The 25,691-nt window shown below is 32.0% G+C and overlaps 1 protein-coding gene across 3 annotated transcripts in view; it reads left to right on the top strand.

The window, feature by feature from the left end:
• The window catches only part of 5-HT7 (5-hydroxytryptamine (serotonin) receptor 7), a 31,291-nt gene extending 11,008 nt beyond the window's left edge, over positions 1-20,283 (top strand). For 2 of the 3 annotated variants that reach the window (XM_015983437.2, XM_008200205.3), the window contains exons 2-4: positions 7,698-7,735; positions 13,917-14,955; positions 17,262-20,283. In XM_015983437.2, coding sequence (XP_015838923.1) covers positions 14,035-14,955; positions 17,262-17,879 — 1,539 coding nt within the window. In that variant the 5' untranslated portion in view covers positions 7,698-7,735; positions 13,917-14,034 and the 3' untranslated portion in view covers positions 17,880-20,283. Of the gene's footprint in view, positions 1-7,697; positions 7,736-13,916; positions 14,956-17,261 lie in introns of those variants that run through there. The other variant, NM_001293606.1, reaches the window with a different exon arrangement.
• The last annotated feature ends 5,408 nt before the right edge of the window (positions 20,284-25,691 follow it).

Below are 25,691 nucleotides of genomic sequence, written 5' to 3' on the forward strand. Positions count from 1 at the left end.
ACGAAACGCTCTGGGAACGACCGCCATAATTAAATGAAACTTTAGTGCTATTTTGCAACATTGCATTTGTGGGGGGTCACATGAACCGAGTCTCTTGTGACACAGAACATCACAAATCATCCCCTGCTTTATTGATTATCAATTAAAATGTCAAAACAAAGCATGTGCGTGCTTAGTTAAAGCGATTGATTAGAGCACACAAGTGAGTAACGATTCAATTAAATAAAATTTGGAAGACACGTAACGTAATATTGTGACAAACAACATATCTGCTGGAAAAGTACGCCAACATATTTTTTGTCACTCTAATGATACTATGATTAGAAAGGATGCTATTACCCACATAAACTTTTCAGAAAACTTGTTTTTACCTTGATTGTGTATCGTATTGATTGAAGGTACATAGTACAACAATTTAGTGAAAAGTTTTTTTTTAATTTTCAAGTTGTTAATTCGATAAAACCCGTAGGAGCAAAAAAGTACAGTTATTCTGAAAGAGTTTTGTGTATGATGCACACTCTCACAGTTTAACAAAGAGCCCTTTCTGTGTTGAAAAGCAGTTCAAAAGAGACCGCCTGTCGACTTTTTAATTGCAAAAGCCTTCCACGTTTCCTGTAATTAGTATAATTGTCGAAACCTGTAAGTTTCGAATAGTGCGAATTAGTATGTGGGCAAATTACAACCAACTGCCATCAGCCCTTGGACTCTAATTGGTGCAAAGTGTATATTACACCTAATATCCTCGTCTCTTAAATTACAAGTCTGTCGTGTAATTGTCACTTGATAATTTCGTCGTTCGTGCGTATACTTGTCGGAAAATTTCATCAAAGTTTCCTCGATCTAATATAAGCGCTGGATTTTTTACTCTCGTGCGCTAATCCACCCCGTAATCTGGACGACAAAAGATTATCTCGCAAATTACAAATTCGTCACATACAACTGTCACCGCTTAAATTTTTAATGAACATTGCACAGTATTTATGTGCACAAAGCATACGAAAAACTTTTTTAATATCTGTTCTCGACGTAAAAAAATTATTTACCATGTACCAAACGGAAGTCGCTTATTACTTCCCCTTGCTCGAATTTTAAATGTCAACAATAAATTTGAGTGTAGTGGCGTTTGAGCAAGTTTGGATTTCATTCGTATCACCTGAAATACAGCAACAACAAAAAAGCTCAGAGTTTTAGGTGTTTCCATGCATTCTAATTGCGATTTGGACTTTTATGTTTTTTCACGATTTTCTACATCCCAACAAATGGAAAACAGAAACCTTAGAGATGTATTTTAGAAGCAACTGAATTCAGTAGATGTAATTTTGCTTTGCTATTACAGTTAAAATGTGGGAATCTACTAATGTAAAAAATAGGTCTTTGAAATTATTTAATCGACAAGTGCGAACCTCATTCCTAGATTCAAAATTTAATAATAAGCAAAGGTACAAAGCTTGCTGGGAATTAATTCCGACGTTATATTTACACAAAGCTTAAAAAGAACCACAAAGGGAATATAACAAAGATGGCATGGGTCATGTTTATTAATTATTTAAAAGTTGCGATAATTAAATTTAGAACTCTAAACAACGTACTGTCATTGATTTTAGAAGTCTGGAGCTATTTATACTCACCAAATATCGACAAAACAAAACATGTAAAATGTGTTCAAGGATATTTAAGAAAATGTTAGTCCTTCTGTAGCGTATTATCGAACAGAGATAAATTTTGAACAAGCTGTTTGGAAATTAAATGTAAACTATGTCAAAGTTCTCTAGTTAAATGGGATGGGTGATCTAGGAGTTAGCTGGAGGCTAATGAAATTTAATCACTTGTATCGATTCGTGAAATTTTCTCCAATTACTACTAAAAAAATTAAAAATCGTTAATTTAAGACCAAATTGTTAAAGGTAGAGATAAGCAGTTGTTAAGTAGCGACGTAGTACATAAACGCTGTCTGTATTTTACGGTGTCCATTATTTTCAGCATTAATAATGATTATAAAAGAGAACCATAATCGCTGTTTGTTGCTGACGTGCACCAGCAGCCTAAATAAAACGTTTAATCGATACATGTCATCATGAAATATAAACAATGAAAATTCAACGATTAAACTAGCACACAGTCCTGTCAAATATCATATCTATCACACAAAAGACGCAACTATCAACCGTCGCAGATTAAAATGTTACATTGTTTCTTTCATGTTACGTCAAAATGTCTCGCATTTTAGACTTGATTAATTTCAAATATACTTCAGAATGATTAGGATAATAAAATTCATTTCATATTTAAAAATTGTATCTACAGGACATACATATATCAGAGTATAGCATGAAGCACATGTTGATGTTATTTTCTTATTGCAATGTTTGAAAATAAGAAACTGAAAGGGTACGCATACAAAATACAGTCACGTTCGGACTGGACGATAAATCTGGCGAAAGCACACTTTAGATATGAATCCGGAAGAATCCGGTACAAATTTTTCTTAAAATAGCACACTTGAGCTTTTATCGTATATTTTTACATAATCACAAACAATAAAACTTTACTTATTTGTCATGAACAGAGCCAGGCGAAACACGACAATAAAATAATTGTGGAACGGAAAGGCAACTAACCATTCATTCATAATTTCTAAATAAAATACAATTATGTCCTGCCAACTGTAGTATAAAATTTTTGATGTTTAGAGAAGGGAAAAACTATTTTATCAAGCAATCTTGTTCTAAACTTACGGAAATTTTATCTACACGTCGCATAAATAACTATGTACGTTACAAATGGTTGCCTTTCTTTTTTAAAATTAATATTAAAATTCCTCTCGTGAATACCCAAATAAATACCTCTCGTGCTCGACTTTTTCTTTTTAAACTTGTAACGTTTTTAAATTCCTATTATATGTACATACCACCCACTGATAAATCCACAACCAAATTCAAATAACACTTGACTTAATCATATCTTTAATAAAGTCTGTTTATTCTTATTATTTTATTAAATATTATTAATATTTAAAGTGTTAAGCAAACAGAGCATATTAATAAATCTAATATTATTCTAATCTCTTAATCAAACAACATAGATCGGAATTAGCTATCAAAAGAGGTCTTTATAGTGCGAATCTCGCAATAAAAACAGCCATAAATCTATCAGGACGTTAAGGTTGAGAAAGTAATCTTCGATATCCTGGTGAAGGCGTCGCCACGATCTCCGAAAGGAAATGAAACCGGACACCACAGAGAACAATAGATAATTAAGGAAGAAAACGGTGGCAATTAAATAAGATATATCACGTGCTTTGCTTTTAAGAAATACATTTTTTCGAGATTAAGCCACACGACAGAGATAAAAAATACTTAAATAAAACGAGGGAAAACTCGTGGGTCAAAAGGCATTATTTGCTGTCTATTCTATTTTTTGTATTTCAAGCGAATATAAATTAAATTAAATTCTTTTAACAAGTAAGATTTAATTAAAAAAACTCAAAAAGTTTTGTCGGAAACACGAACCACGTAGGTAGGTACGTTACCACAAATGTTTATAATGTCTTCGTAGTTTTAATTAGAGTAATGAGCACGTGTTTATTTTCTTATCGCGCGTCGAGGTTTTTTCGATTTACTGTCTTTGATAAACATTGATTTGTGAAAATAATAATATTTTGGTTTCATTTAAGTAAAAGCCGTTCCGGAGCAGTTTACTGCTTTACCTTTACAAGAAAAGAGGAGATAAAACCGGAAATGTTTCGTGACGAAGCTAGCAGAATAAGAAATAAAAAGATGAACTGTTGAAGGGGTACTTTGAACCATTATTTCATTTGGGCTCATTCGTCATCATATAAATATGATAATATGATAATATAATTGCAAATGTGGCTCCTATCTCTTTTCCATGTCTTTCTATTAAGGCAGTTGAATAAAAGTCCTTGAGACAGAAGCTGCTGCAAATTTGCTTCGTTCTCTAATAAAATTAATAATGTTAATCCAATCGGAGCGGTGTATAATTAACAATACGTGTATGTACATCCATTCAGACCTGCTTCAGAAACAAATTTACTTAGGAGTTCCGTACTTAAACGATGTGAAACTTTTATATAACTTCCTACTAAAAGGCATGTTTGGTCCAAGCAAACACTGTCTAGCGAACAAACACTTGATCTGATGCTTCCTCCTTCTGGCGGTGAAAATTTTAAATTTCATTGTTTTTATTAATTACTGCGAATCGTTTTTAGTAAAATCAATGGAGTAAAACGTGCTTGTTAAATATTATTCTTTGAAAAATACTTTATATGACTTCATAAACGTGGATTTGATAATATAAATTATTGCAATATTTTTTCGGCATGTGGCAAAGACGTTGTAAAGTGAGTTTTTCAATTTGATCCTTAAGTGTGCTTCTATCTCCACATTTTATTATTATTATTGATCATCGCATCTGAGGTGTCTTAATTTCGTATCGTCCTGTATGTATTTTCTCTCATAAAGTTTGAATAAATATTGATGGACCTTCGAAACCGGCAATTTCCACTTACATTTATTGACGTTTTCGTACCGACCAGTGGAAAATGTCTATGTAAAAAGGTATTGTTATTAAAATCTTACACTCGAAGTGTGAGGTAATTTAAAAATTACGTAAAGCTTGTGTTTTGTGTGGAACGTGCTGGACAGGATAAAAATGGAGGATCTATTCGATAGTTTGTTTAATATTCAAAGTAAGGTGTTGTAAACAAGTAAACAAAGTTAAGTACGTTCTATTCTTGTTAGGGCTGAGATTTTTTGGGACGTTTTAAACGGTTTGGTGGCTTTTATTTGGACAACTTGACAGGTTTTACCGAGGGAAACGTATGCGAAAGCTCGTTTGGTAAACACGTCACGTTCACTTTTGATTGGTTCATCTTTTACGCGGTTGTAGCTTGGTGTAAAATACCTGTTAGTATGTTTGGAATTAATTCGTTCTGTTTTTATAAAAGCTAATTTTTAAGAAAATCGGTATGTAAGTCTGCTAGAAACGATTAAGTTACTCCAAGAAACCTATGTATTAGCCTGCAGTTTTAGGTGTGTTTTATAAGGATTTCTAAAAGGGGACAGTTTAATAACACACCACATTGTAGTGTTTAGGGATTCAGAAGTGGTCTGTTTCGAATTCCATTTGGATGACTCTAGAGGGAGTAATAACAGCAAAGGTACGGTTAGATCGCGTACAACAGGATGAAGGTGTTGTGATTTGGCTTATGAGGAACATAATCCTCTTACCATACCCAATTAAAACAGAAAGATAACGTTCTCGCTTTTGTGTATACTGTAAGTCTGTCGCAATCGATGCCTTAGGTTTATTAATATTGGAGAAAGAATTTAATTTGTATTATCGGGTGCGAATTTGCATCGTCACTTTGATTGATTGTTCTTTTGGGAAAAAAAACTGAGTAATGTTGTCGTTCTGTGGTCGAGGACTTTGGGTTATCTCCGAGATTTATAAAACTTTTTGTACTTTCGTCTGCACTATTATTATGTTTTACGTTTCTTTAGATTTATTTGAATATTAAACCTACTAAGGTGTAAGGAATATAAAAGAAGCATCTACATTTAATTATTATTTTCGGACACGCTGAGTAGGGAACAAGGTTTACATACAACACTATAGAGAAAGCTGTATTTGCTTTATTTTCTTCAACAGAAAAGGTTTGGGGCTATTTGGCCTAAATTCGGTTGTTTCACGACTGAAAGATATTTTGTTTATTATATTAAAAGCTTTTGAAAACGATTTGAGATATATAGGTATTAGGGTCTCATTCGATTTGCTTTTCATTATGTGCGAAGAATGCCTTTGATCTTGAGAAGTTTTTATTTTTAAAAACTTTATCAAAGTAATTGGAGTTTTAGAATTGTCGTAAAGTTACAACAATGTTTCAGGTGATAAAAATCAAACGAGTGACGTTTTACGATGGAAAGTCGGAAAAGTTAAACATTGCATGGAAATGGCAGAAATGTTTGTTGTAGTGATTGCATTCTATTGACATAAGTAAAAATGCAATTGCATTTTACAACTTTTTTATATTTTTTTAATAGTAGGTGCCTGGAGTATTTTTCTTATTGAATCGATTTTCTTACAGCTATGATGGTAGGAAAACACACAAATACGATTGAAATTTATTTCGCTATTTGATTTGCTCTTAGTGACGATTTAAGATACAAATAGTCGTCCATTCCTTTATATTTACCCAACTAATAGAAACGTTAGTCACGATTTTGATAGAAAATAGACAGTCAAAGCTCTAAAGGTTGATTTTAGGTCTACCTTTTTTTAACGGTCATCACACTGAGCATTTACTTCGCTTTAAGCTGTCGATAAAATTTTTCTAAAAAAGTTTTAATTCTCTTTCGATTAAAAGCGTTTATTTCGCTGTAAAAGCAGCAAAGTGCCTTCGGAAACTCGTCGCTGAAAGAAACTGACAATGAAGCTCTTCTATAAATAGATTCCAGTTTGTAATAAATTTTGTCCTTTATAATAGGGGTTACTAATGTACCGACGACATTTTATCAATAACTCAAACAATTACGATTTCAAACTTGAATTGATTAAAAAGACCAAACCTTTTTCTCGTACCCAACTAATATCGAGAAGGCGTAGAATATGATGGAAGCTTTTGTGCTTCAATATTGTAAATGCCATGCTAGGAATAATTGAGTACGCAATGTTAGGCGCGCCTTAATTGATTTCCAGTATGGCCTTATCAAAAATACCAGAGAAGGAGGTTTATCAGTTTGCGGCAAGGACATTAGATGCATTTGCATCCTTAGAGTTTGCGAGCGAACAATTTTAACTCGTCTATATATTTTTTCTTATAGGTAGAATTAAGACCAACAAGTGCCTCTTTTCTTATTTAAAGCTCGATTTTCTTTGCATAAGTGTTAGCGGTAATAATTCAGGACGCTGTGGCTTTTATCTAACGGCATAACACTGTTTAGAACATATCAATTTACTCCAACGGATACGAGCAAGTGGAGTAGAAAATATATTCGTGTCGCATGCCGATCTGAGCGGTCTTCAGGGAACGCTGACATTAGTTAGAGAGGATTTGTGAACATCTTCGAACACGTTTCTGATGTTGAATGGTAACGACACACCCTACATTCGGACGACGTGCCTCACATATTATATTAAGTATTTAATTACCGAAAGAGTAACTAGTTTATGAGGATAAAGGAGGATTGATTTTGCTAGAGAGTCGTTAAGATGAGTTGCCTCTTATTAAAACGAGGGGACTCAACGGGTAATCTGTAAAGTAATTTGTTTTCAGTTTCGAGGAACGAATGACCAGGAGAAAAACGACAAAGTTTTTTTTAATAAAATATGCAAAATGTTCTTGGTTATGTACGTATACCTGCAGACAATTGAGACGAACGTTTAAGATCAAAAGCAGATGCATTCATTCGTGACGCTAAATCGTGATGGGATTGTGTCGAAACCAATCAGGGTAGAGTAACGTACCAAAATTGACATGTTGTGACCAATCAGGCGAATGCATCAATAAATGTCTTAAAAAAATACGTTACACAATGAAAAGCATATTAGTCTGAATATGTATGTACTTGGTATATGTGACTCGTTTGACTATTTGAAATAAGTGAGAATTTGAGGTTTATATTAAATCGTTCCTCCCTTTTATGCATTTCAACTAACAATTTCTGTTTGATTTTCAGAAGCGGATGCACGCTAACATCTCCGGAAATGGCTGAAGGTAAGCAAGCAGTCGTCCCCCATTAACATTATTTCAGGCGCCCCTTTTGTCAGTGAGAAAACTAGAATGCTCCGTGCCTCAACAAACTAATTAAATTTAATCAGTGATTTGGCATCGTTTTTCAATAAAAGCCTCGACTAATTAGTTATTATGATTACGGCGCTTCGTTCCTATTAAGTACGTGAAAATTTGTCAGGTTTCGACTAATCGCATTTGCTTTGAATTGAACAGAAACTATCCGACTTTATCGTCCATTAGTGGCTTTCAGGAATGAAAACTTGGACTGATGGATGTATCTTTGCGGCATCGTCGTGACATAACAACAAATGATCTCTTTGTTCGGTATATTACGGAAAATTAGTCAAGACCGTAATTAAGATGCACACTGGACAGACAAAGATGAATTACTTATTTTCAGTATCTTAGGGTGACCCTCGATATTGTTATTCGAGAGACACAATTCGCCGCAGGCAACCGATACCAATTCAATCTAAACGGATTATTCTCGGATAGTTTTAACAATCCTGGACGTACACACGTGATTTACTAAGATTCGGTTTAATTCCGTTAAGAATAAAGAATTGCTGCAATATGAGTTGGAAAGATTAGAAAAGTGGTCTCTTGTAACTAAATTTTTCCTTTTTTGACTAAAACAAAACAAAAAAAAAATTGAAAATTTTCTACTGGGCTGTAGGTGTAACGCGTATTATTAGAGTTAATAGTTAAGAGAATTGTTTCCAGTCTTTTGCTCTTCTACTTAAAGGAATTCTAGACAAAAAAGTTATTTGTTGTCGATATTTTGCTTTTCATTTTAGGGTTTGTTAAGAGTTCTTGGCCAAATAACTCGACAATTAATCGTACCATTGTTGTTAAACCGTCACACTACTGCACAATCACTGCAAATTCCTGTACATATTTCTCTATAATTTAGCCAGTTAGTCTCTCCGACGCTTTCGGTGGTATTTATAGTAGCTGCTGCTGGGTCAGTATTTGACAATAGTGTATATTCATGCTTGTTTCTCAAACGCCACAGGGAATAATATTATTGTATCTAGTGTAGAAATGTTATAATTTACCATTCAAACACAATTACCAATTTTCTTTTGGTTCGATCGATTAAAAACTGTAGTGGCAAAAGTCAATATTAACAGTGGAAGTTTCTTGTTTCAGTCGAGATTTAGTTTCCAGTTGACCTAATAAAACCAGCAGAAGGGCTGCATAATTACTTGCTTTTCCTCTGGATTTTCTCTCCGGTTCGAAACGAGTACAAGAATCAACAACTGTCGGACGTTCTACAAACAATTCAGAAGTGTAACAGGCGTAAATGTTTTCTAAAATGGTGCACAATGGGTGTAAATTGATGAACAAACAATGTCATTTTCACACATGTAGACCCTATAAGTACAGATAATTAGCACTCGAGCGTTGATTGAGAGATCGCTCTGACGTACTCCACTATTATCATTGTTACATTCATACCGTATCAACTTGTAATTTTTTGGAGGGAATGCACAACAAATATTTTTTTCTTATATGTTTAATGAAAATTAACGCTGAAAAATATATGTATAACTTTGACTATAATTCGGAAAATACAAGAGGAAAAATTTATGAGATTGAACAGGGAATATTTGCGAGAATCAATCTTTATTAAAAACAAATCGATCCACAATTTATCCACAATTTTTTAATCTAAGTGTAATAGAAAACTTGAAATTTTCTTAGAAAATAGCGACATTCCAGATTGTTTGAACGTGAACGTCTTATGATTGGTCCGTTTTATAATTGGGAGTGAAATATCCCATCCATAGGCAATAACAAACGTTTCAATCGCCTTTTTATATTTTTATATTTTTATTTATTTTCTACACAAAAACTAAGAATTCTAGAAAAGTAGGACTTATAATTACAATTATAATAATTAAAATAAATAAATTTTTAAATTAAAAATTAACACCTGGCGAACACTGCAATTTTGACACTTCTGCGTAAATTATTTTTTTATTCAAAAATTAAGACTGATACAAAAAAATATTTTGATACAAAAATTTGTTTAAAAATAATTTAATATAGAATGGTTATTATTATTGTTAGTAAAATAATGGAAACGGTGCAAGATGCATTGTAACAAGTGGGAAAATTATTTAATACATAAACAAGAGCTGAAATTGTTCCGGTGAGTAATTCTAATTAGTAAAATTATTCTACTGTATAATTTACAGACGGAATAATGTAGTAATAATTGACGAGAACAAGAAGTTTCTAATTATAAAATCACTTGTATTGGAAATATACATGAATATGCATTTATTACGTCAATAAAAGTCGGTATCAAACGTAAAACTTTTGAGTTTTACTTGTTTTATTTGTTGTTCAGAGGACCACGCATTCTCTTTTTTTTTTAAATAAGATTATTTTTATTTATGCAAGTCCGTAGTAAATAATTGGTCTTTTCGTTTTTCAAGATTATTTATTTTTGATCTTAGTTTGCCTGGTAAATTCAACGTAATACGACATTTCTTGTTTTTCCGGAGTAGAATACGTCATAGATCTTTTTGTCCAATTATTCGCTAACTGCCACAAGAAAATTATTTCTTTTGGCTCTGCCTTATATTATTTGGTGCGTGTCAATTCTTCAGGATATTCGGGTAAAATTGTAAATGATAACAATCATTATTTCCTCGTAGGATGAATATTTTTCTGTTGAGATGCGATGAGAGAATTTATTTTTTCCGATTGATTATTTAACGGCCGTTTGGCGAATGAGTGATAGTTGAAGAGATGGTAATTAAGACAAGCACAAATTATGGTGTAGGAAAACTTGGATGATTAATTTACTTAGTACATATTATTATGTCTTATACTCGTAGGTACGACAACAATGGTGATAACTAATTTGAAACGTATATGAAATTTAAATTATTATTAAACGCATAAATTCGACTCTAAAATGAGTTTTTAGCGGTTGTTTATATGTATGTATGTATTGTTAGAAAATGGAAATTAATAAGGATTAAAATTTGTTGATTGAGGCTGAATTAGATAAAAAGGTTGGATAATTATGTGAATCATTTTATCATTTAATAAGAAACAATGTTCGTAAAGATTTAAACTAATTATTATTCAGAGTATGCATTTTTGATGATATGATATGACACATTAAGGGATGTTATGGAAGTGTTGGATATCTGCTGCTGGTCAGATCGTGATGAGTCTGATGAGTCAGTTATCAGTTATCACGAGACGCTGGGGGAAGTTGCCGCTATTTTTAATGTTAATTATTTCGAGCAATTTTATCAATAAAAGTGTTACAGTTAAAAGTATCTTTGATTCGTTTCTAACAGTATATTGATTTACACTGTAATTATATTTAACCATCATCTAACCTTCCTATATTTCTGATTAAAGTTTTTTTTTAATAAACAAAAACATATGAACGAGCTAATAAATGTGAAATGTTGAACTAATCAATGTATGAAAATGTGTTTCGCTTCTCCAACAGGTTTAATTATTTATTTCTGATCAGAAATTTAATCAAAAATCGTTGAAGATGGTAAAAAGCAAAAGTGTTTTTATTGCTGATACTTATAAACGTGCACAAAATACACATATCGTAATTAGTAATTACATTACGACAAGCTTCTGTAGGTTTGGCTGATGCGGGCCATCCAAGTCGAGTTAATCCGATAAGTTAAACTAAAATTACCACCAACGTGAAGATCGAGATGTTAATTATAACGATATTAGGAACAACGTTGGTACCCTTGCTTTATATTCCAGCCCGAAATTAATTTTGATTACAGTACTTTACCAACTATAATACAGTTTAATTAAAATTTAATTAGTTAATAAGAATATTTTGACATGTATTGTTGAGCTAGTCACGACGAGAAACAGTTAATTTATGAATGCAATAACTAAAGATTATTAATGAGCTTTAGCTGGAGCTTATTCATTCCGGGCGAGCTTAAAAATAGCAGCAAAGAGTGTGCACATTGAAACAAAACAAACTAAATCGAAGTGAGGGATGTGGAGCCCGATTTACTGGTTTCAGTTTCAACTTCCAAAACGATCTCTTTGGTTTATTTAAAAGTGAGTTCAACAGATGGTCGCTCATATGTAAATATTATTTTAGAAAAATGTAAATTCAGAACTAGCGCAAAAATATGAGACGACTTACGGTTGTATCGTGTTACATTGATGCATCTGATTTCGTTGAATACCTGGACCGGAAAATCTACAGATGTGTATTCAACTTGAAAGTTTCATTGTTGCAAGTAGAAACGATAATATTGTTTAAATCAACCGACAGTTTGTATAAGTGTTTTTCTTAAATTAAGCCGATGGATGATGTTTCTATATCCTCGCAGTAGATAACCGGAATAACAAATTTCAAGAAACGTTAACAAATTATTAACAAACGGGAGATAAGTTATATGAAGGGTTGCTGACATGAAAAATGACACTTGACCACTCACAACGGTGTCCGAAATGTTCTATTTTCTTTCGTTCTCAAATAATCGCCAGATGGAAGAAGATGTAATAAGCTATAAAATACATACATATAAGTTTTAATGTCTTTAAAATTCTCAATAATTTTTGGGTATGACATTGTTTTTTCTTATAAAAGTATACTGATGACACTAATTATGATTTTCCTGATGACAACAACTTGTTGTTTTCGCAAAATAGAAGACATATTTATAAAAGATTCACATAATTATTGTGCTCGTTAATTCCATTCTTCCTTACAACAATGGAGTATTATCATCGACATTCACTCCCTTAAACCCATTTTGTTGAAACCTCCATAATTCTGCGCTTAACTGTGCAATTTTTCGTCTTCTACTCCAATTTTTCCTTTCATAACTTCTAACGCCTTAAGCTTCAAAATCCATTGAAAACGTGCCGGATTTATGAAATTCCACTATTATTCTAAAAGTGTGTTTCTGCATACTTACATAACTCTGCAGTGTGAACTTATAACTAATATGGCATTTTTTCGGTAGGTATATTAAGTGAGGGAATACCATTATTAATGCAAACATCACGACATTGATCGTCTTTAGCACAAATTATGGATAGAATAAAAGTATTTCTTTCTACTTTATTTTATGAGTTATTTAAACAGGTAAATACATACTTAGATGTAAGGCATAAAAATAAAAGTTTGATGTTTTGTGCTTATTAAAGAACGTACATTTCTGATGTCTTGTCTTATTTCTGTTTACCTACTTACATTTTTAAAATAAAGTATACTTTATTCGTTTTTGTGATAAGAGTTTTTGATGCTCTGTTTGTCATGAAGAAACACGAAACAATTTATCTCTGTTTACCAGTAATTTAAGTGAAACTGTTCCTTAGTTGAAGCTTTCCGATAACTGGTTTTTAGTATAGTTATAAAATTATTGCTATTTGTAAATTCCAAGTGTTCAGAGTTCAATAGTGAAAAGATTGAACTTTTATTTTTAATTCTCAAGTAGTTGTGTCAGTCACTTTCAAGTAATAACTTAGGTAATTAACCACAAATTATTGAACAGTTTTACAATGCACCGTGCATATAGCAATCAGCAGGCGTCGACGTAATTTGCAACGTACAATTATTCTGCTTACAGGCATGTTGTAATTTATTTGCGACAATTTAATGAAATTGTATTATTTCGTATATTTCAAATGAAAAAAAACAAACTATTAAAATTTCACTGTAGGCACACACTAAAGCCGCAAAAACCTTTACAAACAAATCCTTCCTAAATCTACAAACTTGAACAAAACAACAAATTTCGCTTCGTTGCTAATTGCAAGAATGTATTTTCGGCAGGACATTGTGCATCTACATAATAGTATAATCCGGATTTTGTGTGGTTCCTTTATTCTAAAATTATCAGATAACCACAAGACCCAGTATTTATAGGACAAAGATGTTTAACTAGTAGTTACGAGTTACTACACTACTTAGAATGATACTTCAGGAATTGTTTGACTACTGCAATTACCGATTCAATTCTCTATTAATTAAACGAGACAAATTCTATTTGGAAGCTTCATTTGTCTCGATTATGCTATACCTATACTAGGAGGTTGCAATCTTCTTCTCTCAACAAAGAAATAAAAGTCAAACTAGAAATAGTCAAAAATAGATATCTGTTGTTTTATATTATATTATTAATGTTTTTTTCAGGTTTTGCCAAGAAGTGTTTTGGACTGGCAGAAACGCGGAACTATAAATTAAATGGTTTCCAAAAAATATTATAAATAACAGAATTCCATCAAAATGAATAAAACATTCCGAAATTTGAATGCTTGAGACGATCGTTTCAGAAGTTGGAAATGTAGCGGACCTCAATGACTATGCCCCAAAATCAATAAAATCTCGTATGGCGGCCAATATAACTCAAGATTTGGGAATCAACGAAACAAATGAAACCTCTTATCAAGAATCCGGATATAACCAAGCCGAGAGCATCATCATAACGATCATCTTAGTGATAATAATAGTTGGAACAATCGTGGGCAATATTTTGGTGTGTGTGGCTGTGTGTCTGGTGCGAAAGCTGCGCCGTCCTTCCAACTACCTCCTGGTGAGTTTGGCTGTGAGCGACCTCTGCGTGGCGCTCCTTGTCATGCCCATGGCCATGATCTACGAGATTAAAGGCCGGTGGATCTTTGGCGAAGTGGTCTGTAACTTGTGGGTGTCTTTCGACGTCCTCAGCTGCACAGCTTCTATTCTCAACTTGTGCATGATCAGTGTGGATCGCTACTACGCCATTACCAAGCCGCTGGAATACGGCGTCAAACGTACTCCTAAGAGAATGATTCTCTGGGTGATCGTGGTGTGGTGTTTCGCTGCCTGTATTTCGCTTCCTCCACTTCTCATCATCGGAAATGAACATTCCGAGAAGGAAGAGAACGGCGATATAAATAAAGAAGTCTGTTTAGTTTCGCAGGATTTCGGTTATCAGTTATATGCGACTTTGTGTAGTTTTTATATACCGTTGACTGTGATGATGGTGGTGTATTATAAAATATTCAGGGCTGCGAGGAAAATTGTTATGGAAGAGAAAAGGGCCCAAAGTCATCTAGAATCGCATTGTTATCTAGAGATTAGTGTGAAGAATGGCGGAGGACCTCCAGAAAATAAGATTTCTAGTCAATCACCTTCACCGGCTAATCCCTCGAGAATTAATCATAGATCTAGTTCGGCTAGCACAAACACCATGGTAAGGTTTTTTTTTTCAATATTCGTAGTAATTTTAATTTTAGTTTATTGTTTTTAGTATGTTTTATGCTCGGAAGCCTTATATCTGTTAACCTGGCTCTTTATATTCTAGTTATAAGGCGATCAGTGTAAAGTGGTAAACATAAACTTTTATGAGCGTTTAAAGTAAATTTATTAACAGATACGAAGTAAATCAATGATCTCTTGACTTTTTTTAGCTTTGATTATTTGTGATCTAATTTGATTTATTTTTTTATCATTATAACTTTACTTGAAGCACGAACAGAAAATTCATAATTTACTGTTTTGATCAAGATTTCGAATATTTGATGACCTATAAAGTTATTGTAAATACAATAGAGTCTGGTTTGCTATAATTTGCTTATAAGGAAGTTTCAGGATCTAATGAATAAGATCTGAGTTAAAATATAATGCTAATGTAATTCTTTTATAACGAACTTTTGGTCAAACTTTGAAGAATATGTGGTTGATAATGACATAATTATAGCATCAAGAAAAGTATTAATGGGTGAACAGATTATTGAATCAGTGACTGAAAAGACAGTGAAATTGTTAATTGTGCAAGTATTTTAAGAGGTAATAGTAGAGCTCAAAATATCTCAACTTTCTTAGGATGTTATAATAGGTATGTTACATTATTTGTTACCTAAGAAATGTGGAAATTTGTAAAAAACACTATGTATCGATGCAGTAATAATAATAATAATAATAATAATAATAATAATAATAAATATTCCGTGAAAATATACAAGTTTCTATTGTTATTGTTTTCATTAAAAAAAAAGACAAATATTTAATAGTTAATACTACATGACAGAAAAAGATATCTCATTTGACCGTGGCGTGTTGGGCACTTATTAAAGGTGAAGTTTCATTCGGTTGGTTATGAGAATGACGTAGCTCCTAGGTTAGCACGGAAATTAAACGTCATTTCGACTAATTCGAAATGTTGCCGATGGAACTAATGAGGTCGTTGCGATCGTGGAACTTAACATAGGTTGTACTACCTACCTAATAAAACCCACATACTTAATTGCTAAAAATGGAAATGTACATTTTTTTATCCAAAAGTTTTGAAGTTTATTTTCTCAAAGCTTTCTGCCAACTGCGTCACTTGCACTGTCTATCACCTGCCTACATACCTATTTGTAGAGTCTCTAGTTTAAAATCTAAATTGTCTGATAATATATGACATTTTGGTCGATATCACATCACCGACCTTGTTGTTTACTCCGAGAAATGTTAAAACGAAAAACATCTCTGTTTGTGTGCACTACATTTCCATTTTTACGGCGTCCATTATGGATCTATCCCATTTTCACGTAGAAATATGTTTATTAATGTTAAAAATTTGAATTTCTGTTTATACAGCAAACCTGTTGCGTCAAATTTTAACATTCATATTCATAATTTGGAACGTTTGATTTAATAATCTAAAAAAATGCGTATACTTAATTGAATTCGGCAGGAACTTTTTACGGGTCCTCGTAAACTCGTGAATATGTGCGGTAAACAAGCAAAATTTTTCTTTTAGAAGGCCTTACTTTTTTTAGGAAGAACAGCTCGTCCTCGAGCATTCGACTTCTTATTTACTGACCAAATGTGGTAGTACGTATCTAAAATATATAGAGGGAGTTTTATCCAACTTTTCCTTTGTATAGAATTTTCTGTGGTAATATTCTATTACCTGTAAAAAAATCGCACCTTTCAATCTCTTTATCTTACATCCTACATCGGTATAAATTATCTAATTACGATTCTAATCTCATGTCTCATGTTCGTTGAGTAGATGCTTGCGTCGGGTGGAAAATCGGAATTCTAAAAAGCCTGTATTTACGCTTGTAAGATTAAATCTATTTACAACTCTCAAAGGATAAATCCTTGTTGAGGAATAAATTTTAAAATTTTTGTTGGTTTATTATTTTTTCAGAAATTTGGTTTAATTGATGTTAATAATTACAATATTTGTGTTACGTCATAAAACATAAAAACAAAAAAGTCTAAAGTGTATAAACTATTATATTAGGCTATATTAGTTAGTTTTATTTACAGTTTTTATTTTTCGGCACGGGGTTTAATCGGTGTAGGCTTCAACGAGAAAATTGATTTCATAAACTTTATCACGAGGACCGTTAAAAATTCAAATGGGCCGGCGGTAAAGCGAGCGGTCGGCAAAATTACGAGCTCGTATTTTTTCAGTTATTACCGGCCGTGTAATTATTGTAGCAGCGCAGTAAAACCGAAGGCTTTAGTGCTGCTTTTTGACGCTATTTCTTTTGATTACAGTGCAGTCTGGACAAGAGCAGCTTAGGTCGTTGCTTTAAATCTCGACATAGCAACGAATCCCAGTGTCCCATGCTAAGTAACAAAGCACCGATCAAACAAACGACCAAAGATAAACAACAAAAGTCCAGCCTTCTGGCATCGATGAAATCCTCGCCGAACACCAACTCCACAAATCAAAAGAAGCTTCGCTTTCAACTAGCGAAGGAACGGAAAGCCAGTACCACTTTAGGGATCATTATGAGTGCTTTTACGATTTGCTGGTTGCCGTTTTTCGTGTTGGCCTTAGTAAGGCCGTTCTTAAAGACTACTCATATGCTGAAGACTTTAGGAAGTCTTTTCTTGTGGTTAGGTTATGCTAATAGTTTATTTAATCCGATTATTTACGCGACGCTAAATCGGGACTTCCGGAAGCCTTTCCAAGCCATTCTCTATTTTCGGTGTGGCAGTTTAAACCACATGATGAGAGAAGAATTTTACCATAGCCAATATGGAGATCCAGACCATCATATTTCCACGAGATGTCACTTGGATTACGAAGAGGGAGTTGAATATATTGAAGCTGAAGGAGATGAAGTCAAGACTCCTGAAATAAATGCAGCACACGAATCGTTTCTATGATCGAACGATTAGTTAACAAGTGGGAGGACAAAGTCTTCTTTTCCAACCGAAAAATAGTGACGTGTTTTCTAATAAATAAAAAACAGTTTGGTTTTCTTTCGTTTCTTATGACTGAAATTGAAAATTCCAATCGATCCACACCCTGGGAACAATAATAATCTGGTCGCATCACTTTTATTTTTGTAAGAGTGTATAAAGCCTAAAAATATCAGTCGTGTTTCAGCTGACTTCCATACTAAACGAGCTTTTGTTTTCTTTGAATTATAAAAATCTGACTCGCAGGATGAATCTATAATACTCGTATGTGTATTGGAAAATGTAGAAATAACAAAAAAACATTAAAAGGATGTGTGCTATGCTTTTATGATTTCTTGAGAATAGATTCAAGCGTTACTTCGAAAAGTTACAATAATTAACGTCTAATTAAAACAATCCGGTATTTATCTACGGAATAGTATATTGAACAAATTATTTCTCTCAAAGAATATTAGAACAGGAAAAATTGGATTTTTTTTCTTAATTATTGATTTTTATTAACTGGGTAAAATTCTATTGCAATGTGGGATTTCGATGCAGTTCATCGAATAGAAAAGTTTTATTAAATTCCGTCACGGAGAAAGCCCTTTCTCGACCCTTTTGTGTCTGTAAATGGTCTATTATGACGTTCCTTTGTGGAACTATTTTAAACCTCTTATTTCACTTTACATTGAATTGTTACCGACTCATTTTTGTGTAGTTGGTACTTTTACGGTATTTAAAACATCAATTTTGAATTATATCTACATAAATCGATGACACCAAAAATAACTTCAAAAAAATTTACTTGCAGCGTCCAGAAATTGTTTTTTTTTCGATTTGCTTTACAGAGGAGTTTTACTCCAAATATTGGTTCGAGACTTTTCCATTTTATATTGAATTTCGTTATATGGGAAAACATCATGGAAATGTTAAAAGTCTATAAATTTCTTGTCTCATGCCGGAGGATGCGAACAAAAATCACCTCCGATGTCTTGTTTAAACCTATTTTATAATTTAGTTTAATTAGAAAAAAATTATATTTGCGAATGCAAATTAAAAACAATGAAAAAGCAACGATCGATCTGATTTTACTAAAAAAGATGAATATATGGTGAAACCGCACGCATATATGCTGTTACGAACTAAATCATTAATCATTGCTGCTGACTATTCATTGCGGTTAGGTCAAAGGGTCAAGAAACGACAGAATCGACTATTACGTGAAAAATAATTTGCTTAATTTAATTTTTTTCTATAGGTAATGTATATATTATATAGTTAGAGATAGAAAAAGTTTACATTTATTATTATCGATGATTAATTTTAGTGCATTGTATTTTACGAATCACACACAAAACAAATGAAGTAAATAATCAAAGCTTTTGGCTCTTTTAAGCTGACAAATACATTTTACAATATTTTCAGCAAACGCTAAAATACAGCCACAGATCCGTATTCACATTGTGTGTTAGGTATGTTATAATGGAAAAGGTTCACCTGCTCAGACAAAATTCAGACATCAAAGTTAGGAACGTATAATGCTGTGGGTCTTTTGCTCAAATACGTATTGGTACAACAAAATACTCAAAGTGTTTGATGTAAGAAACAGCTGAGACATAATATATGTAAGCCTAACTAATGTCTTGTACGATTTTGTATGTGTTTTGTTTACATGTTTTAAGATCAAAAAAGGCACTTTGGGAACATTCTCTGGCAAGGCTAGTCATGATTGTACATAAACTTTCAAACGTGTGTTTTTAGCAGTAAATTTGTGGTTAAATAACTATAAGAGACAATCGACTATAATAAGGTTTAAACCAAATATATACTATGAAGCTTTATCTGTTCCTCTTCTAGTCAATTTTTATGCTTTTTATACTATACTTAATTGCGTTTCAAACGTAAAACTTCAAGGCTGTCGATATAGGTTTAAGGTAGACTTATCTATAAAGTTTAATGCAGCGAGTGTACTTTAATCAAAATTTGAAGTTTGGCCGAGATCTATGTAAAATTGGTTTTCAATCAATCAGTTTTATATCTTCGCGACAAATTGGTAATAAATGTATAGCAATAATTACAAAGTATTAAAAGTAAAAATTTTTGAATAATCCTAAACTTTTTGTTGATTGGTACACTCGTCGCGTGTCAATTTTTACTATAAATTATTATTTTTGTAAATATACTTCTTCAGTAAAATTTGACACGAAAGTTTCGACTTTGGTTCATTGAGATTCTAAGGCGTGATGGCTAATGAATGTTTAAAAACAGGGTAGGATTTTCTTTATTTATTGTTTTTTTAATTTAACAATTCAGATTCTCATTACTGGATTATACCTAGAACTGTATTAAAAAATCAAACATTTATAAAATAAATAATAAAAAAGTACGAATCGGTTTTATTCAATCCCAATAAATTCGATTTTTTTCTCTCAAGGGTACATGTTTATACTTATATGGCACGAATCGGACCAATTTGGTTAATTTGCAAGTCAGGTGTTTTTCCCCGCTTTTCGTGGTGAATTGCCAACGGCACGTGGGAAATCAAACTATACTCTTTATTTTCTTTCGCAACGGTGAAAAGAAAATTGAAGGGATTTCTTAAATGTCGTAAACCTTGCTATGGAAGGCAATGGCTTTGAAGAAGTGGCGAACGAAACGGTAATTACGTTTTGTGTTAAAAGACTTGAGATCTGACTAATTAAAATTTAAATTCTAATTCGTAATGCGAAATCCGGACGCGATTAGGTTTCCGATAGATGATCAGATTTTAATGCGATTACTCTGAGTTAGAACCAACAATACCGTATAAATGTGTATATTATTTTACAAAGGTTTCTTTTACATCAGATTTAATCTAACACTTAAAATTTTATACACCGACCTGTAATATTTTTGTTTGACAGTTTAAAGAATTAGCAGAAAAAGAATTACTAATACAAAAACGTGTATTGTTAAAGGCAAGATAATAAAATTTCTTAAATTCGAATTTTTCCTAATAGAAATTTTAAGTAGCAAACTTAGACGTTGGCAAAGTTTCTTTTATATGAGCTTTTACAGGTATAAAATTCTTAAAAGTTACAAGAAAACTTTTGGGAGCTTTTAAACTTGTGCATTCTTTACGCAAATTTAATGATCTGAATAAATCTGAAGATTTCGGTTTGCTAATTTCTAATCATACATTCAAACAAGATTGTCACAAATACTAAATTTATTTTGATGTGTGTGGATGGTTTTAAAAACTTACTACAAGTCATTAGACCAGTAAGTTTTCTTTTCTTTTTCACGTTAATTAAAATGACTCCTCAGACGATGTCAGAATCCTCTTAGAGGTAATTATAAATGGCGCAACATTGTTATTTAAATAATTAACGGCTGGTGTCTCCGAGAAGTTTCAAAGTGGGATAGCGAGGCGTTTGAAAACAACCTCGTAACTTCATATTAAAGGACAGAAAAAACTGATTCGTAAAATTTACGATTAAATTTTCTAGTTTCTTCTACATATAAGAACATAGTAGTATGTAGTTTAATTTTAACTTTATCTTTTTGTTTTTTAACAAATTAACATGCTGTTTTGTTATTTATAGGTATGAACCGACCTGCTTGAGCTTTATTGTTCTCTTGAGATCAGGAATGTCTAGTGTTAGCTAATGGCGGTTTTGTATTGTCTTTAATTATTTACATTCACCGTTTTGCAACAGCTATTTTATAGCGACATGGTTTGTATAATTTTTACTTCTGCTACAAATAATATACAGACTGATCCAGAAAAACTCAGTTTGTTGGCGACAGATTTGAAAGTATTTCTGCTCATAATTTGCAACATTGCAACCGAATACGATTTCTCTTGTAAATTATTTCACATACAACCTCACAAGATTGTTAAATTGTTGTTAACTGAAAGCGTACTCTATTGGTATTTTTTAAAATTTACATCTAGTGTTGCCAACATATACAGAGTTTTTGGATCAGTCTTTATAATAAGTACTTTATTCATAATGCTACAATTTTATGGTGGATGCGCCGGGGAAACTTTGAACTAAATTAAATTGAAACTTGGATGGTAAAATTAAAATAACATATTGATAAAGAAAAAAGGGAGTATATTTCAGTTTTGACTTATGCGAAATCAACTGTTAATGTCTTGTTGCCACTAAATAAGATTTATCGGTGCACTTTCTACCCCTCTAGGATTTATAAGCTGCTAGAAACATCCAGGACTGTTATAGAGGTAGAAGGTAAATTGTTGTGTGAGTGGCCCTGGAAAATCCGAATCTATGTGGAAAACTTTCATAAACGACATTATTATGTACCTCTCCAGTAAAAACCCTTAGAGGTTTATGCTTGCTTTATTTCAGTTTCACAGTAGATGACGCTATCGACACACAAGAATATTATTCAGTTTGTATGTAAACGATAAATTCAAGAAGAGATGCAAACGCGAATTGGGAGTTGCATATGCAGTTAATACTTACAGTTTTTTTAACGTACATATTTCTAATTAAACTTGACGCAATTTTTTTCTAGTATTTTTTTCATAAAAATCAATTAATCATTCCCTATTACTTGTTACAGTTTGGGAATATGCAAGGCGGATGGGATTTAAAATGTGCAAAGCTCTTAGAACTGGGCTAAAAGCATCTAATATTAGGATTAATTATTCATGTTGAAAGTTGACTTGCTTGTTATTACCTTTGGGATCAAGGGGATGGTTGAAGAGGCTCCCAAAAATATGCTAAAAATTTGTCATATGATTGTAATACGGTTAATGGCTAACGAACTATTTTACATAATTATATTTTAACTTTGATTTAAAGTGTAAGTAAAATAAGTGTACTTTCTCGTACTTAAACAAAAATATTATGAGTTAAACTAATTTAGATTAATTTACCGTTTAAATTGCATTGACAAACGTCAAGTTAATCCGAAATTAAAAGTTAATTGCAATTAAAACGTTCTGTAAACCGGTCATAAGTATGCAATACTATTTTACATAATATGCGTATGACAGAAAAAAGTAATTTTTGACTGTAAATAAAATCATATTAGGATCGATTGACAAGTTAATAATAATAAAAGCGATGAATTCAATATTGCGCTAATAAGTTTTCGTGTTCCGTATTCAGTTACATTAGAGTTTTATTTTACATAGCACTCATAATATCCGACTATAAAATGAAGAAAATTTTCAAAACATATAGTAACTTTAGTATGTTTTGATGAATGTCAATATGATTATGTTCACCAAACAAGTGTAATCTGTTACAAATATTCTATTTTACAGTGATGATAATAATTATTGTAACTTAAAACATAATTTTGTAATCTTGTACCTATCATTAAATAATCCTGCTTTACCTCATGTTATACGAGTACCTAGTTAAGTCTAACTTGGAAATATTGAAAATCGATTTGAAAATAAATTAAATTCTTTTTTTTTTAATTTTTAAAAGAAATGATGTCTCAGATATATTGTGTTGGGTTTTGTGAGCAAACAATATGCTAAAGAATTGACGAATTACACACAACAAATAAGATTTTCTCTGAGAAAATATAAGAGTATGTTTTCTGGATAAATATCTCACATTTTCACAAGAGTTTTTTTAGCCGCTATATACGATTAATTCAAATTAATAATCATTTGGGTGGATCAAAATACCCGGTATTAGCATAACAAGAGGAACTGTGAAATTACGGAATAATCGTTATTGGAAGTGCACTTTAGACAAACATAATACATAGTGTGTAACATATACATACCTCATTTTATCAAATATAAACATTACAACAATAACTAACAATTTTCTTGAGTTTATGACGTTTCGCTTATTTAGAAATGTATAAAGCTATGTTCTCTTTTTTGATTACCTGATATTTACAGAAACCATGAGTAAAACTGTATTCATTTTTGTAATTTTTTTTTATTTGGTAAGTAACATCATATTTTTCATTTAAAAATAAAAATGTTTTATTACAAGAAACTGTAGATAATAAATAAGTATATTACATAGTAATAATATTAATGTTGAGCAAATAGTCTTACAATTATTTATTTATATACATTTTAGGATTTTTATGCCACAGGAGATGAGTCTGTTTACCTCAGTAATCACGAGGCATGTGTAAAACTCTCTGGAGTGGATGAAACTCTTCTAGAAACAATCTACGAGGGTGACGTTTTTGAAGATATGAAATTCAAAACTTACATTCACTGTTTTTTCAAAAAGTCAGGTTTTCAAGACGAGAACGGCGTAATGCATTTTGATGCAATAAAATCTTCGTTTCATAAAGATTTTTCTCAAACAGAAAATATTGACAAGACTATAACGGAATGCGAAGAAAAGAAATTGAATGGAGAATCTGCTTTGGAAACTGCATTTTTACACTTTAAATGTTTTATGGGAGAGTTGTAAAGTATATTTTGTTGTTATTAGAGTGCCAACTTGTAAAATTGAGAATGCTGGTAAAGGTATGTAACTTGTGAAGAAAAAATAATTTACGTGTATTTTATAATAGACTACACTTAATAAAAATTAATGAAAACGTACAATGTCTAATAATTTCTCGCTTGAAGTAATTTGATTTTTTAAGTTCATTTCCGTGTCCGCCATCTGTTCTCTTACCCCCATTGTTTCCAAGACAAACCGCATAACTAGACATAATATTTGCATTATATGCTACAAACTTGCTCCTTTGCCTAAAACTGTGGTCGGAGGTAGTTATCTAACTGTATGAACGTGCTCCTAACACCCGTACACTTTATCATTTGCTCGCTTCATTCAGTTAGACCACAAGTAACAAAACCATTGTCTGTTAGAACGAATTTCATCGAAGTTTACGTTTTGAGTCACTAAATTGTGTTTTTAGAAAACCTAGAAGGGCACAAATTATTTGTATTTAAACTTTAGTAATAATAAATCGATTCCTCACAAGGTTGCTTGGATTTTTCCTTCCAACCATTTACCATTAATCAAACTGTGACGCGTAAAAATATCTCGTTACGTCTAAATTTTTACAGTAAGTTTAAACCAAAGATAACATGCAGATTTAAAACAAGCTTTTGTCACATGCTTACTTAATTTAACTATAAAAAAGCTTCTTATTTATAATAATTTTTTATTTATAAATTTATATGTATAATAGTATTTTGGATTGATTTATTGTTAAAAGTTTATCGTTTTTTTCTGAACAATTAAGCTAATACTCTCAATTTGCCGAGAAAGTATTTTAATGTTTGTCATGTGTTGTTCTTTCGATATCAATTACTTTTAAAAAATTTAAATCGTTGTAAGGGTGAGAATTTTAAAAGTGAGAATATCTTCTAATAACTTGTAAAGTCGGCCAACACGTGCATTGTGTAAAGTGGTTTAATCCATCAAAGTGTAATTTTCAGACGACTTCCTAAAGCCAGAAAGCTTCCTAACAACGGTGGAATGAACTAAACCATTGTATATTCTAGCTATATAAATTACTTATCGATTTTGCTGGTGGTTGTGTGTTGAATGAGATTAAATTCGTTCTTAAGATATAGTTCACAATTGCAATGTTTCGTGTGCTGCTGTGCTTTATTCGACTATGTAATATCTGAAACACCGCATGAATGTGAGTGAAATAGTGGCTCAGGTTATAGGTCACGACAGTATCAAACACTAGTCCAATTATTAAGAAAACAATTATACGAAAAAGGAGGTTTTTTGCTATCGCATTAATTTCGCCATTAACACATTTATTATATTACTGCTCACGTTTTGCTCAATATCGATTGAAAGCTCGACAACGAGGTTATATACCATAAGC

The sequence above is a fragment of the Tribolium castaneum genome, chromosome 2 (genome assembly GCF_031307605.1).
Source record: "Tribolium castaneum strain GA2 chromosome 2, icTriCast1.1, whole genome shotgun sequence".
Classification (NCBI taxonomy): Eukaryota; Metazoa; Arthropoda; class Insecta; order Coleoptera; family Tenebrionidae; genus Tribolium; species Tribolium castaneum.